The sequence below is a fragment of the Lycorma delicatula genome, chromosome 3 (assembly GCF_047948215.1).
Source record: "Lycorma delicatula isolate Av1 chromosome 3, ASM4794821v1, whole genome shotgun sequence".
Taxonomy (NCBI): Eukaryota; Metazoa; Arthropoda; class Insecta; order Hemiptera; family Fulgoridae; genus Lycorma; species Lycorma delicatula.
This window is the reverse complement of record NC_134457.1, coordinates 192,724,187-192,744,009: the sequence shown is the minus strand read 5'-3', so window position 1 is coordinate 192,744,009 and position 19,823 is coordinate 192,724,187. Positions and strand designations below refer to the sequence as shown.

Genomic DNA, 19,823 nt, shown 5'->3' with positions numbered 1-19,823 from the left:
GGTGTGCTCTATTTTAATTGCAATAAACAATTAAAAAATTTATAAATATACTGAAAATTAACTGATTGCTAGAAGTCATTATGTTTACAATTTTAAAAATATGGGCAGTGCAAGATTTCTTTAAAAGTACAATATACTTTGGGAAAAATCATACACTTGAATTATCTATTAACACACATTTATAAATATCCACATTTCATTGTTCAATTCCCACTGAAGTTTTTTAACAAAATTAAATTAGGGCAAATTCATATAGCTGTTTGGTCTAATCAAAAGGCCAGCACTAATTTCTGAAATGCAATTAATAAAATGGTATAGATTAAAATTGCCCACTCTGGTAGCGTTTGTGCTACTAGTGCAGAGCACACATTTCATACTTCAAACAACTTCTCTAACTCAAACCTAGAACACAAAGAATGATAATCATGAAAACGTGGTTACCAGCAGTCTCAGCGTTTTTCTTGTAAATTAAAATAAATTAATAAGTTTTTCCCGTGGATTAAAATAGAATAGTAAAGAAATGAAACTGCAAAATATCAGTATATAGAGTAATATATATAAAGAAATAAAAGTCACTTCACTACGTGCGTGACAAGTTTTCTGAAATTCCTGGTCACAATGCTGCAAAAATTTATTTTATGGCTTGAAAATTAGCTAAGAAATTAGGAAAGGAAATTAGAATATATATTTATATCAACTGATTTTTGGTACTGAAACCAAAGAATTAAAGCAGGATCAGTCAATTCTAATTTACCATTTAACTAAATTTTAAGTATTGTTCAATTAACACACTGTCAATCATTATTCTGTGTTAAAGACAGCAGGGAATTGTATCTTTTTATGTACTACTTACCAAAGTTTTTTTTTTTTTTTAATATTATAACACCAGCCATCAACTCACTCAATGGTAAATTGTACTCAACCTTTTCATTTCATAGGAGTGCCAGAAACTTTTAGTGTGTGAAATTTTATAACTTTATGCTGGTCTAGGTAGCATATTTACATATATACATTGTACAATTATTTATTTAAACTGAAATTTTAGTCAAAAACAAAACAAGTGCTTTACTCTTTAATGAATACTTAAGAAATGTTACACTGCCCTTTTTGTTTAGAAGTTTTGTCATTTGTGAATAAAATAGACGAAGAATTAAACATTTTCATTATTAGTGCTACACAATATTTTAACTATATTAAAACATTGCAGTTACATAAAATAAAGCAATTAATAACTTTTCTGTTATTAGTAGTCTCCATGGTTTTTACTTCTGATGAAATTTGTGTAAATGGAAAACCCATTCTGTTCCTTGTATTTTGTCTATAAACAGTTTTACTGCAGACAATTTCTGATCACTACACAGACTAACTTGCTATGAAGAAATGCAGCACTGTACATTTTAATTTTAACTGCTCATGAATTTATTCAAATGCTACATACAACTGTATGCAAATGATATAAATTTACATACATTGTAATATACTATTTATATTGATTTAAGCGCCATTGAGAAGTTCAATTTAATTGACAAACACAAATCACAAATAACATGAAACAAAAATAACTAATTATACCTCTCAATAAAATAGTTATTATTATATAATATGTAAAAGAGCATGTATATTTATTACAACTGATGTGTTGCATTGGCAATTATCAACAGACTGTTGCATTGATAACGTTAAATAACATTCTTACATGACAAAGCCTGATGCCTGGAATAAACTTCTTTTACACAATTATTATATATAATAAATAATGTTCTAACTACCCAGGCTATATTAGTATATAATAAATATATTATTACACTGCAATTAGATATGCATAATCTAATATAAACTGTTGCAGATATATGGATATAATTAGCTTATGACACTAACTTAACTAGCACAGCATAATTTTAATAGAAAAAGACAGCCCTATTGAGAAATAAATAATATAAATAAAGGGCGCTGTGAACTTCACATTGTAAAATGATAATAACAGTTAATGAATACTACTTTTAGTTTAATTAAAACTAAAAAATTACAATAATTATAAAAAAATTTAATTAAGATTTAATAATTTTGCCCAAAAAAGTACATAAAAGTTCCCTTAATGATAACTATTTAATAATTCATCACTTCAGAAAAACCGATACAATAACGAATAACCGATTGATATAACTGAGACGACATTTGATTATTGACGATAATTTTGATACCCCTTTTTATGAATTTTATTTCTGTTATATTAATTCATAATCAATATTACTATTTATCAAAGATATACTTGAATAACAATCGACAGACACGGAGACGCGGTACGCGATAGAGATGATACCCAGCCCTATTGCCTAGATTGTGGCTGGAGTTTGTTTTTAATATATAAAACGCGCGCGCGATACTAGCGGAGACGATGAGAACGACACGAGACGACGACGAGAAGATGAGACGCGACCGTTGTAGCAGCTTAAGTTGCCCCCCTCCCCCCTCCCGCAGGCCTCTTGCCATCCCTCCCGCCCTCCCACCCACCCTCCCTATGCTGCTGCCAACACGATTAAGAACCCCATTGTGGAGCTGCAATGGTTTCACCCACAAAACTCCACATTAACCTGCAACAGAATAAACAAAATTTATTAGAGAAAAATGAAACAATTTCAGACAGATTATATTCTGAAACTTATGTAAAAACTTCTAAATTTTAACATCACAATTTTAAAAAAAACACCAAAAAGTCAAACTAATGAAAATCTATTACCAGAGACCTTTGTGAAGAAAAACTAAAACTAATCTTCAAAGCCATCATCAAACTTAGTTAATTTTCCTTTTTTAGATTTATAAGAAAATTTCAGATCTTTTTTATTAATAGGCGGTATATACTCTAGTAAAGTTTAAGCATCGTATCAAGTTCTGAGTTATAAACTTACTTTTTAAATTTATATGATTTTTTTTTAAAAATACTTTTAAATTAAATCTACAAAATTAATTTACCTATATAAAAAATTACAGTAACGAATAATAACTTCACACTCAAATTTAAATCATTTGCTGAAGAGGTACAAATTCTAAGCAGTGTCTCATTTATTCAAAAAGATATGTCAATGCTGCTAGAAAAATGTTAACATGGTAGGAATAGGAATAATCAATTGTCAACTCTTTATTAATTAATGATTTTGTATGGAACAACTAGAATGCAATATGATCTTAACCAAATTAAATTACCTCCACAGCACACAGATTTTAATTTTTAAATTGTGAATGAATTTGGGGCAAAGTGGAAAACACCTCACATTGGAAATTGCATGAATGGGGAGGTGTGTTTACTTTTTTTGATTTTAGAGCTTGTTGCAATAAGACACATTTAACTATTAGTCGCCGATGAGTTTTAATTACCTATAAACATTTTCTTAAATTAAACACCAAAGCTTTAAAAACACATTCTAAAATAATAATTAAAAACAATTATACATGAAAATAATCTTACTTTATTTATTACTTATCAGCAAGAACTTTGTACAGGCAAATATACAAACTCTTCAATTCTACAATTTATTTTTTACAAAATATATCCCAAATTTGCTAAACTTTTCATTAAAAAATAACATGCAAATGAATTTTTCATTAAGTTCAATTTACTTTGAAAACTGGACACACCAAATGATGAAAGCAATTTATTTCTTCAATTTCAATTATGATCAAAGGTCATTCATTATTTATTAACATTACAATACACAAGAATAAAAGAATACACATTATACAATAAAAAATTCAGAAATACCTTCTGAAAATTATCAAACAAAGCTTTTAAGATATGAGCAACAAGCTGGTTGCTAGTATATTCTAAATTTCATCAAAATAAATTTCCTTATTCTTGAATTTTGAGTACGCAGCAAGTTATTACTTTTTTTAAAGAACAATTCTTTCCTAATAAAGAAAAAAGGTTAATTACGCCAACTACAACCCCAAACACTATTACTTCTTATCTGAAATTGTAAAAATAATAATTATTTGCTTTAAAGCTTAAGCTATTACCATGCTTAAAACAGTACTGACACTGTAACCATATATGAATAACTATTAAGATAATGTTGGACTTAGTAGCAATTAACTCACCGGCAGGCAGTTTTCAGACACCATACATAGTGGAGAGTCGTTCAGCCAGCTGCACAGGAAACTGGTCTGCAAACCTTTTCCAATTTTCCTCACCAACCTGATTTTTAAATCCATGCAGAATCTAGCAAAAAAATAAAATTATATATTGGTTATACAATCTCACAGCAATATTACATCTTGTGATGTAATATTACAGTAACTGTTTACTGCAATTTCGTTGTATACAAGCTGTTAAATGTAATATCTCATGGATTAGCATCCTGGAGCTGTAATAATATAAAGTAAAAGAGAGGTTAACAGCCAAAGAGATATTAGCAAATTCCCAAGATTATCCAAATAGAATGCAGAATGCAACTGGAATCTCTAATAGATGCATATAAATTATACAACATAATTCAAATCTAGATTCATGGGTACTTGTTTTAACTACCTTGATTACAACGCTGAATCAACGGCATCAATATATTCAAACAACCACCCAAAACCAATGCGTTTGCTTTTATTTCTTCTTTCTTTCATAATCAATTCTTTATAAACAAAAGACACATTTTTAAACCATTGACAATCCCAGTTTCTATATAGAGTAGTAACATTTTTTACATTAAGAAGTTTTGAACATTATACTTACCCTCAAAACTAAGTTAATGATATGAAAATGGATAAACTCTCACTTTCTGAAATGGCTGTAATTTTTTTTATAGATTTTGCTTAGAAATCATGGTGTCAGAACACCCCTCAATTAACTCAAAGGATAAAATAAATTTTATTTAATTTTCAAAATTCATAACTTTAAGAACTATAATTAGATTATACATAACATCAAAATAATAACTTCATTATCTGCCAGTAAAATAGCAACCTAATAATTCCCTATATTTCAATCAGCAAATTTGTAAACAAAAGTTTATAAACTTCTTTTCTTTTTAATTTACCATATTAAAAATTGTTCTGAAGCAGAAATCTTTGCAGAAGAATTGATAGGGGACAAAAAAAAAATGAATTGAATAAATTTTTAATTAACTTTTCCATTAATTATGATATTGGTGTCTAAAAACTAATTACAATTGATAATATTCATAAAATAAAAATATACGATTTAGAGGCATCAGCTCAAACAATGGGTTTCAGTGAAGTGACTCTCGATTGGCATACTGATTGTAACGTGAAACATTACTGCCACTTACAATACAGATGACTAAGTATCAGAATGGTTTTTTGATAAGTGATACATGTAGTGATACATGAATGAAGTCAACCCAACCATTTCACAGTTAAATTATCATTCAGGACAGCTTCATTTAGTTTAAGGACTTCTATTAAATATAAATAATGGAGCAACTTTGATATTATACTCTTAGTATTAGCTCTACTTACAGCTCATACAATAGCTACTTATATGAGACAAATAGCTGCTACTTGTGCAGGCTGTTCAATTAAGTATAATCATAGATGACAAATTATTGTCAGCTTAAACATTAATCCCATTTGAAGTCATTTTACATGACATCATTACCTAATCACCTTTTACACAAAGATTTGATTTAGTTAATATTGGTAAGCATTAAATTAAAAAATAGAAAAGCATCTTATTTAACTCAGATGAGTGACTGACACCCTCTTTACTTAAGTAGGTAAAGACAAAACTGCTTAATTCACAAACATTTTTTGAAAAAATAAGTACACTGTATTAAATTTAAAGAAACTTGAATAAATTCCTGATTTCCATTCGTACAAAATATAAAAAAGTACATGAACATCAATCAACACATAGTAGTAGAATAAAAATTAACGCATACCAATCCTAGACAATACTTAAATTAATGGCTGTATGTTTCCATTTTGTAAATATAACAAAAAATAGCAATTTTTGCAATGCGAAGATAATAAACATTATTATTTCTGTAGTTTTAGTCAACGTTTGGAATTTTTTATTTATTTTTTATAAAGTCACACGATTCAACAAATTTAAATTTAATTAATTTACAAATGCAATTTGTAATTAATAAAATTAATTTTAATGTTAATTTTAACATAAAATCAAACTTTTTCTTTTTAATGGTGCTAAAAAATTTAAGACTCCAAGATCATACATCATAAATAATGATGAATGATCTATATATGATAAATGATTTTTACAAAATGCAAGAAGTACTAGATTTGGTAAAAGCATTCATTATAAAAGCAAATGATCACTGAATTTGAAACAACTCAACCATAGAAAATTTATCAAATGCAATTATGCAGTTTAAAAAACCTTTCACCCCCCTAATTTTTACCAGAGATGTCAAACTTCAGATCTAGTTTCGCATTTTTTAAAAGTTCCCACTTTTAAGCTGACAATAAGTCAACTGAATTCCTCAAAATAACTCCGTTCATTGTTTTTGGGCTTTCATTTTTTATGTAAAAATAATAACCAATAACACTGCATGTAATAAGCTGCTAATTAATAATAAAAGCTAACAATCAATTACCTTGATAAACATATCCTTCAAATCATCTTTTGGATTCACCCACGATGCTACAGCATCGCAGAAAAATATAAAATCGGGTACAATACCGGCTGGATTAACAGTGATCATTTGGCACATACCACGGAATGCAGAATCCTTTTCCTCATTATCCCTTATATTACGTAGAGACATACACCTAAAATAGAAGTAGCATGGATAACAATAACTCAAATTTTAGTATAAAAATTAATTTTTCAGTTTCATAACACTAAAGAAACCCTTTGTACACACAAATAAGCCCTAAGTTAATACTTTCCTTACTGAAATACAAATAAATGTACACAATTTTTAATTAAAATGTATTTTACTAACAGGATAATTATATTCTACTTTAAAATTTATCTTCTATTTAGATTAAGTGATTAATATAGAATATTAAGCACAGAAAAAATATTCCTATTCTTATCAAAACATTTGAGAAATGGATACTGCTGTACAGAAATGGAGTAAAAACTAAAATCTATAAAAAAAAATAATATGCTAATAAATAAGACAATTTGTATTAATTTCTGCCACAGAAATATCATACGTTACCACCTACATTAATTGAATTAAGAGTAGTACTGACAAAAAGACAGTACAGTAGTAAGTCTCATTCATACAATAGCCTACAATATCAATTGTTCCCACTCGTACTATTTTCCAACCAGAAAAATTTATCACATACACAGCAGAAATAGTAAGAAACTTTTTTCCAGGTAATGAAAACAAATAATTTAATTACTTGATTAGACAGTGAAAAATCAATAGATACAAACAATTTACTGATCAAGAGAAAGATTGTGGTTGGTAGTGTGAAAAAAGTAAAAAACATTTTAAAATGACAGATATTTTTGGATAAAATAAAGGTGAAGGAAAAAAATATATTTTTTTAATAGCACTGATAATATCAATGTAATCATGAAAAATAAAGTAAACTGGTTTGTGTAACTTCACACAACAATTTTTTGACATCTTAACATTTAAGTTTTGAGACCCTTTCTTGGCACAGACTAATATTTTTCTCATTCCATTCAAAATTTAGCCCATATTTTGAAACATACTTGTATTTTGTAATTTTTTTATTTTAATAATCTGTATATACCTTTTGATGTAAAGCAATTCTTTTATGCAATTTCTTACAAACATGTTGATCAGTATTGTGCTGATCTTATCCTGGATAAGATACCCTAATTTCCCAACAAACTATGGGCAGAACGTGCTTTAATGCCCTACTTTTGTTAATTGTTTTCACCTTTTGTTTCAATGTAGGTAGATATCATCAATTACTAACATTCTTTTTTTTAACTTTAATTCTTTCTTCCTATTTCTGAGTTGCCACAATGGCACAGTAATTATATGGTTTAATAGAATTCTGTCTTCCTATTTTACCCAGGAGTTTCCTATTCTGTAACTGTACCCAACCAAGGGCCAAGGTGAACCGATAGATGTAACACCTTATCTCTGAAGAATCTTTAAGTCGTTTTTTAACTACTTACAGATTCTTCATCATAGCTGGTCTTTCATATGGTAATTAAGTTTGCTAGCAATCATTAAAACTGTTGTTAAAAGCTTGACAACAAAATAAAGTTAATTCTGACAGATTGTGGAACTGAAATAATTGATTCCTTTACACCAATATTAATTGCCAAAACCTTAATTTACAGGTTTTATAAAATTTAATCAATTAGCTCCTTTCATAATTTAAAAACAACCTAAGAAATTTTGTAAATATTACTAAGGTAAGTAAGTGGAACTTCAAAAGTATAGAATATGTAACACTGAAATGAAACTTTTTACACTGGAGGATTTTACATTGAAATATTAAATTAAGTGAAGAGCATTAAGCATTTTTATACAAGAGCAAGATCATTTTTATTAAGGAACAAATTTCATTTATGATGGAAGTAGTAATAGAACAAAGCATTCCAACGTTTCATTTGATGGCTAAAAAATTAGCTATAGAAGTAAATCAGCATTTCTAGTTTTAGTCAATCAAGTGATGAATATGCAGTAAATTATTGAATTCAAACTCATTTCTAAGGATTCCAGAACCAGATTCAAAAATGTAGTGCGCCCTATTCTGTTTGAAAAACAGAATCTCAAAATGAAAGAAAAATGCCCAAGAAAATATAAAGCAGTAGTTCATAAGAAATATAAATACGAGGGTTATTTTTTTCAAGGTCTGATCGGTTGCGAAATAAAAACCGTGCAAAAATCGGATGAACCTTTGCGCATATGCGTTGCGCATCATCTCTAGTATGGCCTTTAATCACGCCGCGTCACTTTGTTTAGTTCTGAATACGCAGCTAGCACAAACATGTCTACAACAATAGCATCTCCCACCAAGTGTGAAGTGCGTGCGGTAATTCGATTTCTTCAGGCTGAGGGGTGTAGTGCAGCTGAAATTCATCGACAAATAAGTAATGTGTACTGTGAAACTTCAATGAGTTACAGCGAAGTGCAACAATGGTGCAGGAACTTTAAAGCAGAACGTACAGATGTTCATGAAGCAGGTGGTTAGGGAGGGAAGCAAGTGTCAACGGATGATCTCGTTGAGCGAGTGGATGAGGCAATTCGAGAAAATAATCTGTTCACAATTTCTGTATTGAGCCTGAAATTTCAAGGTCAGCTCTCTCTACACCATTGTGAGTGAGAGACTTCAGTACCGCAAACTGTGTGCGAGATGGGTTCCTGAGATGCTGTCTGACCATCACAAAACAATGAGAGTGTACGCCTCCCTAAAATTTCTCCAGCTCTACCACAATGAAGGAGAAGATTTTTTGAACAAAATTGTCACAGGGGACGAGACATGGGTCAATTTTTTAAACTGAAGAAACAAAATAACAATCCAAACAGTGGATGCATTCTCATTCTCCCAGTAAACCAAAGAAGTTCAAGGGAACCTTCTCAAACAGAAAGTGGTATGGCTACTGGGCACTGGGACTAGAATGTAGTTCTCTATGGGCAATTCAGAATAAGCAGAGAGGAATGTTGTCATCAGTTATTGTCTTTCTCCATGACAATGCTCAGCCACACACTGAAGCTGTAAAAAAGAAGCTCCTGCAGCGTTTTCATTGGGAAGTGTTTATCACCCACCATACAGACCGGACTTGGCTCCATCCGATTTTCACCTCTCTGCTCACATGAAATGCTGGCTAGGAGGATTACATTTTGGCACAGACATCGAGCTGCAGACCAGCGTAGAAACATGGCTGAAAACAAAGGCAGCTCCGTTCTATGACAAGGGTATTGGAAAGTTGGTAACACGCTACGACAAATGTTGTAATCGTTGTGGCGACTATGTAGAGAAATAGCGTAACTATGTAAGTACTTGTTACAAATAAAAAATTTTTTATTTTCACTGTGGTTTTAATTTCATGACCAATCTAACCTTGAAAAACAAAATAACCCTCGTATTTACGTGCTTGAAGACCACATAAAAATCATTCAATCTTAATAAAAAATTAAGATACAAAAACGAGGAAGAATTTTTAAAAAACAAAAAATTTATCAGTAATGAAGTCAAACATACTTAAAAATATATAAACCTGTGTGATTCTTGAGTCATAGCTACTAAAAAAAGAAGTTACAATTAAACTTGTTGCTTGGTAGATTGTTTAGGAAGATTTTATCACTCACTACTTTTCTTGTATAGAAGAATTTTTTAATACAAATAATGAACAATTAAATAGAACATTTCATTTTACACTTTCTAGAATCTACTTCTGGAGATACCAGTATAACCATCTAATCTCAGATGGTATGAGAAAATTATAAATAATAATTTCAGATTGAAGAATGACAATTTACTGATAAGCCATGCATATAGGAGATGAATGGATCAAAACAAGCTTTTATTGACATAGTAAATTATTATGTATAATCACCTCACAAATAAATAAAAAATTATAGATCCTAAATGAAATGAAAAATACAGAAATTATGGCAAAATGTTCCACCATAGAGCGAAGAGGAAGTTACTATTATAGCAGGTCTTTTATGAATATCTTAAAACTCAATCCTAAGATTTGAAGGTCTTCAACAAGGTAAGTGGCCCCTCCTGAATGCATCATAAGACAATATAAACCTGATTTTCCAAAAGGACTAACCACTCTCCGTTTATCAAACCATTTTGTTACACTTGTAACTCACTTTATGAAATACCAAGAGGATTGGGTAAATTTCCACAGTTGGCAAACTGGTTACCCCAGCTGCTGCCTTAGTGAAGCATGATAGCAAGGTGAACACTTTTATTCAGAAAGGGTTCATTAAACTAGCAAATGAGAACCCAACTGAATGGGGTTCAAGACTCCAGCTTAAAAGAAGCTTAATCTTAATCTTATTAGATGAAATTAAACTGTTTGTTTATTACCCTTGATAGATAATTAATATTTTACTGCAATTATTAATCCATTTAAAACTCTTGATCTGCAGCAATTATAAACTATATATTAACACACAAAAAAAGTTATGCAATTAAAAAAAATCTCGAGTTTGGTGAAATGATTATGTAAATCCATAGCAAATTAAATTACGAACTGCAAATTTCTTGATACTGGTATCTATTTTAGCAGTCTAAGAATCTTCAAGCCTTACTATATCATAGCTGATAAAATACCATGGGTTGTGATATTTGTTGACATTACAATTAGAAAAAATATATAATAGAAAGTCTGTGTTGTATTGTTCTGTTAGGTTTCTAAATTGTAAACCAGCAATCAAGAGTGGCACATAAAAAAAAAAAAACTTAATTTAAAAACTTATATATTCTGTCAGTCAACAACAAAAAACATAAACAAGCTTTTATAAATCATTTAAATATATACAATAGAAGATAAACCAATCAGTTTAAAACTTTTCCCTTGGTCTCCTTGCTTGAATCATATCTTAAAGGGCACCTGGTACACCTTCTTTTTTTTTAATTTCATTTATTTTACTTTTTGCTTATTTCAAATGTTATTTTATGTATATAAAACAATAAAATAATGTTAGGTGTCAAAACTGATATTGCCAAAATTGATTTTTTTTGTTAAGCACTACTCGCTGAGAAATCCCAAGGTAAGTTTCTTGAAGATTTTTTTTTTGTTGGCGCTGTGTAGTTACTATGAAAGGAAAATTTAATGTTTGTAGGAAATTTTGTTAATTTTGGTCATATTCAGAAGCAGATGTGGGCTCATGATTGTGAAATCTCCATGGAGACTTGAAGAATGAATGTTTTGTTTGAACATGATAAAAAAATTTCAGGAAAAGGGTCAACTGACAGATCAACTTATTAATGAAATTCAGGGCTACTATGGTGTTGCTATAACAAAAAATACACACTGTATAAAATACATGAAATGTGCAATATGGGCTATTTATTTCATGAAATCTTGTCTGATGAAAACCCTTCACATGGACTTGTCTGTGGATCATCATGGACTATCATCAACATGATGAACCATAATCGAATAAAAAGTGCTCATAAGGAAGCAAAAATAGTTCATTTAACATGTAACTAAGAAAAACAAAAAAGTACTCAACCAGAATAAAGGATGATGATGATGAAAACCCAGACAATGCAGAATATGGTACACTGACCTGCAGTAAACGATGTTTTTAATAATTTTTCAAAAATTGCATGTTATCTCATGAACTGCTTAAAGTAGAAAAATGAAATTTTTACAGTGTGTATGCAAGACACAGCCACTGAGTTTTTTTGTTAAGCCCTGTTGATTAATATTATCTAAGATACATAACTTTTTGTGCAAAAAATTAGCTCTTAACAATAGGAAAATTGAATAAAAATTCTGAAAAGATTTTTGTAGTAAAAGTATGAAAAAACTCAGAAGCTTATAAACTCAAGACCTTAAAACAACAGGCAAAATTTCCCTGCTGAATTCTTCTTGTGTCCTGAGATAACAGGTCTTAAAAAGTTAGAAAATATAACATTACCGAGATACAAGGTACCAGGTCCCCTTAACCATAGTTGCTGATAAGACAACAGACCCCTTCCATACTATGTTCATTTTCCAAATTGAATTAACCCAATGAAGTTAGTGAAATACCTGTACTTGAAGGTGTACCACAGTTTTCAAAATATAATTTGTCTTTTTTCTTGACAAGGAAAAACATTCACTACTTTAAATATTAAAAAAATTGCCAATTATGAAATAACAGTAGAAAAAAATTTACTCTGACCAATTTAAATTAAGACAGTAACAAACTATTATACAACAATAGATATGTCTAATTTATATATCTATTGACAAACAATGTCAGATATGCAGACTTCACATCATATAAAATTTTCATTTAACATTCTGAAAATCATTCAGATTACATAGTTTTATTAATCTTTCACCCAAAGATTTACATCAATCAAAAAAATATGTTCTGATATTTTTGTCATATAAATCCAAAAGTTCAGGTTAATGTCTATAAAACCAAAAAAGTTGATAAAACTATCATATAAATCATCAATCTAGCACAAGATTGGTTCACAAGAAATTTAGACTTTGAAATTTCATAACTCTTACAATTAAAAGACGACTAACGGAGAAAAATCTAGAGGATTTATCAATGCAGTAATTAACTAATTTTTAACACCCTGAAGAGATTAAAAATGAGGATGTTCAGTAAAACCATAATGTAATATGTAGACATAGTCTGAAACTATTTGTTCAGCGATGTAGTTATAAAAGTTAAGGAGGTACCCTCTCTCTAAGTTCATAAGGGACAGAAATACTAATGGAAATATCACACAAAGATAATTAAATAATTAGATAAAAGAATCAATAAAAAAAATTAAGTGCAATTTTTGAAGGGCAGTTAATTACTAACAAGCCTGTAACAGTTTCATCATATAAACAATCTTGAAAGTGAAGATTAGTAAATAAAAACATTATTCAGAATTTTTTTTTTAAAAACAAATACATAAAGATATGCATTAACATATAGTGCTTTATAGTTTTAACCTATTCACTGACCAATATTGGAAAATTACTGAAAAAAATACTAAAAAAATCATTACTCACCACTGAGTTTTTCAAAAAATATTTATTTTTCAAACACCATACACCTAATTCTATTCTATTTTTACTTGTAACTAAACAAATATGATGTAATAGTTAATTTTTTATGTAGTTGACTTACACATGCTGGGGTTTTGTGAAAATGTTTCTTTAATGAAATTTAATTTTCACGGAAATTCAACAACAGAAATCGCTATAATGAAAAATGTAATAAACTTTCTCTTACTAGGCATGACTATAGACACCAAGCAACTTCAGATAAGTTACCTGAAGATATTACCTAAAGTGACATCTAGTTTTACACATCTTAAGAGCACCACAAATGTAGTAACAGTAAAAATTCTAAAATTTGGTTCAGCTGATTTCAGCACTACTTATCAATGAAGGAAAAGTTGATCAATAAGTTGTTCATTAACCCAATTGACAAATGAGTTTTATGATGTTTAAAGAGTCTAAAAGTTTTTACACCTACACAACTGTGTAAAAGCCTATACACCTGTGATTATGTTTGTAATAACATAATTTACTTACTTCATTAAATAGCAAATTAAATTTAAATTATCAGCTATAAAATCTGACTAAAGCAAACTTTGATGGATTTTCTACATTTGAGTTTTTTAAATGCTGTTAAATACAACTCATCAATATTTTTTAATCTTCAAAATTCATATACTAATTGTAAGTTGCTGATAAGGATTCATTATTGCTAATAATCCTTATATTTATTCTCAGAAAGACATGGTTGTGATGTTAATATAATATAAAAATACTGTAAACAGAATATATTGAATGAACATGACAAACTGGTACAGATGATGTCCTGCACAAAACTTATCTTTATTCATCTTTTTGTTTTTTTTTTTAATAACCAACTACAAAGTTTTAGATAGTTTTAAGTGTTGCAGTGGTAATCAATACAATAAAAGCTAACCTTGAAACTATGAGAGCACATTGAGCAAGGCAATAAATTGAAATCCTAAATATACAAGTATGATGGTTAAGAGTTTAATTAATAAATTAGCAGGGAAATAAATTGTACAAACTAGTATAAGACCAAAGTATATGAATAATGAAACCGGTATGTAATGTCTAGTTAATTTTTGTAATTTAATTAAAAGCAAACATTTATATCTTCTAAATTCCGTTACTTTATACTAGAGACAATCCTTTTACTTTTTCGGATCCTATAAAGTAGAGTGGATCAGGACTTGGTGTGGCCAGTTTGAAGAAGTTCATTAAACAAAGGCTAACCACTTTGAATTTGGTTGGAGGTGTCCAAATTTGATTTTTTTGTTTGAATCAAACAATATTGTTTACTTTCTCCAACTTTTCTGTATGTACTAGCAATTACTTTTTTGAATATTAACAATATCCATTTTTTTACATTTTTCAAATGCTTTTACAATTCTTTGATGTTCCTATTTTCTGATTTATAAGTTTCATAAAAATACAAGTTACAGGTAATATAACAAGTGAAGTTGTGTTTCAGAAAGTGTTAAACAAAATTTTCCAACTCATAACAGAAACGGTAAAAACTTATAAATCCTAGTTATTTCTATAAAGTTACAGGCTTTTTCTTTGTGTAAAACAACCAAAACATTTAAAAGGTACAAGTTTGTAAATATTCTCTCTTAAAGGTAGGTTTTAAAATATTTATTGTTCTTAATGTTATGATTTTGTTAGCTAAACTATTTGTAGTTCCTTTGTTTTATGAAAAAAATGCAAGGTTATAGGTTGCAACAGCCTACCAACAGAAGGAGTTTGTAATGGCAGATGACAGTACTATACAGTGGCACGGGTTTTATACACCGGAGCAACAAAATCTACTGTGCGAGTTGCAGTTCATAAGTAGTAGATTGGTCATTGTTCAGAAGTTTTATGATATTTTTATACCATTGGTTATTGGAGTTTTTGATGGAACACTTGTTGAATAGGGATGTCCATAAATGACAAAGGTAAATTATATGACCATAAATGACTAAAGTAAATTATATGACCATAAATGATAAGGTAAATTATAAGGTAGTGTGTGGTCTGAACTATTTATTTCATTATGTTACTGCCAGACAGCAGTAATATAGTTCATGAGTGCTAAGAAATAGTACAATGAGCAAATGGAAGCAGGTTGGAGACCAGTCCCAGAATGTGTAGGTGGACTAAAGGTTATCCTGCAAACGAATGGCTGCTTCCTCCTGCAAGGGAGGACACCACAAGCAGACTAATGTAAAATGCTTTAGGGAAAGAGAAATTACCAATGCTTAAACTTGTCGCAGGTAAAGCCTATATTTGCATGCCAGATTAAATTTTGTGCTACTTTACATGATACTCCCAGAAGTAAAGAAGATAACTTAGAAGTTTGTCTACAAGATGACCATGACAGTAAAGTAAATAAAGGACATTTTGAAGACTAACCTGATTTCACAGGTATAAAAATAGTGAACCAGGTAATGAACTATTTCTGATAAATAAAAGAAGAGAAACAAATAATTTATAGGCACTGTACCTTACATCACAACATTTTATTTTAAATAATTGTTTAAAAAAAGCTAGTTTGCTGAAGGCAAAATGCACATGTCCAATTAAATGCAGTTACGACTGCTCATCTAAAACTGTAAACCTGCTCGCTTACAACTTCATAGATTGTAGTGAATGAATCCTAAAATTCCTTAGTAAAGTTTGGGGATGCCAGAGCAACTCTTCATTTCCAAGACGAGTATCATCTTCAAACAATTCTCTTTCTCTAATAGCTGTACTTGCAATTTCAACTTTGTCCTTCAGTACTTCATTTGTTAAATTTTTTCTTCTCAGTGTATCAATTTTTTTCTATTGTCACAGATTCAATAAATTTATATAAATTGTTAAATAATTATTTACTGAATGCTGTGTTTTTCTGTAGACTGCCAAAATGTATGTTTCAGGTATAGGTGAAATCTTTACCCTGTGTAAGTCCAAACTGAGTTTGCTTTCACACTCAATTCCAAGCATTTTTTCTTTATTTTGAAAAGGCAGCAAGCAAACAATGCATTGCTTTCCTTTAATTACCAACAGACTGTACAACTTTAAACCACCAAATTACTAACTAATAAATGCTAGATTAATAAAATAATACAAAAAAAGTCTGTTAAGTTATGCTATCATAGAAATCATGCATTAACTTCTGCAGCAACTTTACTTTGTGCTGTTGATCTTCTACACGTGTTCTGATTGTAAATTTTAACACTTTTGAAATAAGACCCTGATTCTTATTTCAATCAAGTATACATTTTTTTTTACACAAAAATAAAATGAGATATCTACATAAGCCACTGTAGAGAATTTATTTATAACCTTGCATTTCATAAATTGCACAATACAAGTCACAGAAAATAACAAACAGACAACATAACACTTCCTTCTAATAATGTTGGCTATATCACAGCAAAAAAATGTAAGGATTGCTTTTTAGCATAATCTTCCAAGTTGCTATTTCAGATTTAAAAGTAACGTAAATAAAAAATTATCAAAAGTGAATACTGTAACATGAGGATAATGTCAAAAAAATACGCTACATGGATTTAAGATTGAGAAAAATATGCCCAAAAGCGAAATTAGTAGAAAAATAGCAACACAATGTAAGGGTATATTTCCACAAATAAAAAAGTTCTTATAGTAAAAATAACAATGTATAGAACAATAATTACGATTGGATTTTGTTAACTAGATGAGAGTATACCTACCTTTACTCTGCCTGACCATCTCAATGAATGGATGCCTTCATAAAATAAACATAGTTAACAGATCATCTCTACTGTTACAAGTATAAAATGCAGACCAATCTAATCAGCTAAGAGACTGTATTAACTAAAACTATATTAATATACATAGCAATATGAGTTCACCAAGAAACTAGTAACAATTTGACAATTTCCAAAAGCAACACCCATTTTTGATTAGCAAACTATTGGGATGAAGTGGTTCATATAGAGAAAAAACAAAAAGAAAAGAATGGTTAATGTTATAATTAACATACCCTCACAAATTATTACTAAGGCCTCAGCAGAACAATTAAATGTTTAGTAATCTTATACAAAATAAAAGCTATCTTTTTCATCAACTTCCTCAGCATTAAGCCAGCCATGCCATACATAAATAAACCAGATTTCTAATGTAACACCTAAACAGTATCCCCTCATTAATCCCAGGCAACCTAAATTTTCTACTCCAGTTACAGAATGTAAGAAAAGATAAAGATCAAGACACTAATATAATTTAATGAAACTGTTGGTCTTCATGTCGTCACTGTAAACCATATACCAGTAATTATGCACAAAAAACCTAACACAAATTCATAAATAACAAGAAAAAGCAACACAATTTTGTAAAAATAATAATGATTATGATAACCTTAGATAACACACAAGTTATTTAATGATATTTCTATTATAAAAATACAAAATATATTTTTAAAAAACTAGAACAAAATCTTTAGTTATGACAAGAAATATTTCATTCACTTACTGAAAGCAGAATGCGCACTATTAAATTTACATGAACACAAATTTACCAAATATTTGCTTAAATCAAAAGATCAACCACAGAAAAATGTATCATCTATATAAGAAATCTACTTGCAACATTAAATTAGTTAGTTATTACATAAACATGCTTTTTAAAAATAGCACTTTGTAAAAATTGTGTACCACACGCATTCAATAACTGTGAGTATTTACACAAAAAAAGGCTACATAAAATCATTCTTTTTCAAATAAACAATAAGACAAATAATGAGAAAATCAGTATGTAAAATAAGAAAATTTTCACCACAGAATTTTAAAAGAAATAATGATTTGGATTTAAACTAGATATCCTTCTTTGAAGTATTGAGTAAAGCACCATATTCACCTTTTATAGTAAGTAAGAATTATTTCCTAAAATTATAAAAATACATTAACAAAAAACACAACCCTTTTTTTTAAATAATAAGTAAAAAAATTAATAACTTAATTCATTTTAAATCAAAATAACAAAAAAGATAATTTCACCAAACTCAGTTCTTAAAAGAGAAAACTAATATTAGTAATAATAAATATAATGAGTAAATAAATATAATATTAATAATAGAAAATATAAAAAGTAAATAAGTTAAAAGTAAAGTAAAAGTAAAAGTAAAAAATAATTACACACCACTGACGAACAAACTGTTGCAACATAGGCGCGACGTCATGGGGACACACGTAACCTAGTCGGCCAATCGTAATCGCTAAATACGCACAACAAAAAACAAAACAAAAAAAAACCAAACATAATAACAATCAACAATAATGTTAACAATAATAACAATAGCAACAATAATAACATAAAAAAATAAAAATAAAACAAAACACTCAAAAAAAAAAAACTTTATTTTGTTAATTATGGCAGGGAGACTTACTTCAAATAATACTCAGTACATAAAAAATTAACACAATAGGAGTCGTCAGCTGGCTAGATATGATGCTAATACACTTTCATATCGCCTATAAATTTATTTACTTAAAAACCATACCATGCTATAACTGTTAACACAAACAACAAAACTGTGTAACAAAAAAAAGGCCACTACAATGAGATAAAAATTGCAATCTATACACAAATCATCACATCAGAAAACTATAAACATTTCCCAGCTATGACCCCTATAATGTTAACTACAAAAAATAAATAAAATATTTTCATCAATAATTGTAAAAAGAACTACATCATACAATACATATTTTTAAAAATAAATAATTAGTGAATATATGATTACAAAAATAGCAGTGGTGAGACATGAGTAATTTACCTGTATGTGCATGTAATTATGTAATATTTTAATTATAGGCAAAACCTCAAAACAGAAATTAAAAACTAATTTAGAACATGTTGATCCAACATTGCAGGAAAACTTAAAATTATACATAAGGCAGACTTATTAAAGTTAGGATTTTTTTTACATCTAATGCAATTTGTTCGGCTCTTTCGACGGCAGTTAACACTAGTACAGAAAGTCCCTTTTTTTTCAGTATTATCACACACGTGATCACTTACACATTCTGTTGTATTTATTAATGCAATAAGGTTACTCTGTGACATTCTATCTTATATCACATTCGATGTTTATTAATATAGTAACTTAAAATTCAAGCAACTTAAATTATTTATTCTATATGAAGCAACTCCCCCAATGTAAGGAATGCAAGCTTAGAGTATAGCTTTTCTATCTATATAT

The 19,823-nt window shown here is 29.1% G+C and overlaps 1 protein-coding gene across 1 annotated transcript in view; it reads right to left on the bottom strand.

The window, feature by feature from the left end:
• Positions 1-2,509: 2,509 nt before the first annotated feature.
• Tnpo (transportin 1) overlaps positions 2,510-19,823 on the bottom strand; it is a 67,517-nt gene continuing 50,203 nt past the window's right edge. Inside the window, exons 16-19 of the mRNA XM_075361249.1 lie at positions 18,761-18,836; positions 6,564-6,738; positions 4,093-4,213; positions 2,510-2,591 (exon numbers count right to left, since the gene is read on the bottom strand). Coding sequence (XP_075217364.1) covers positions 4,106-4,213; positions 6,564-6,738; positions 18,761-18,836 — 359 coding nt within the window. The 3' untranslated portion in view covers positions 2,510-2,591; positions 4,093-4,105. The remainder of the gene's footprint in view (positions 2,592-4,092; positions 4,214-6,563; positions 6,739-18,760; positions 18,837-19,823) is intronic.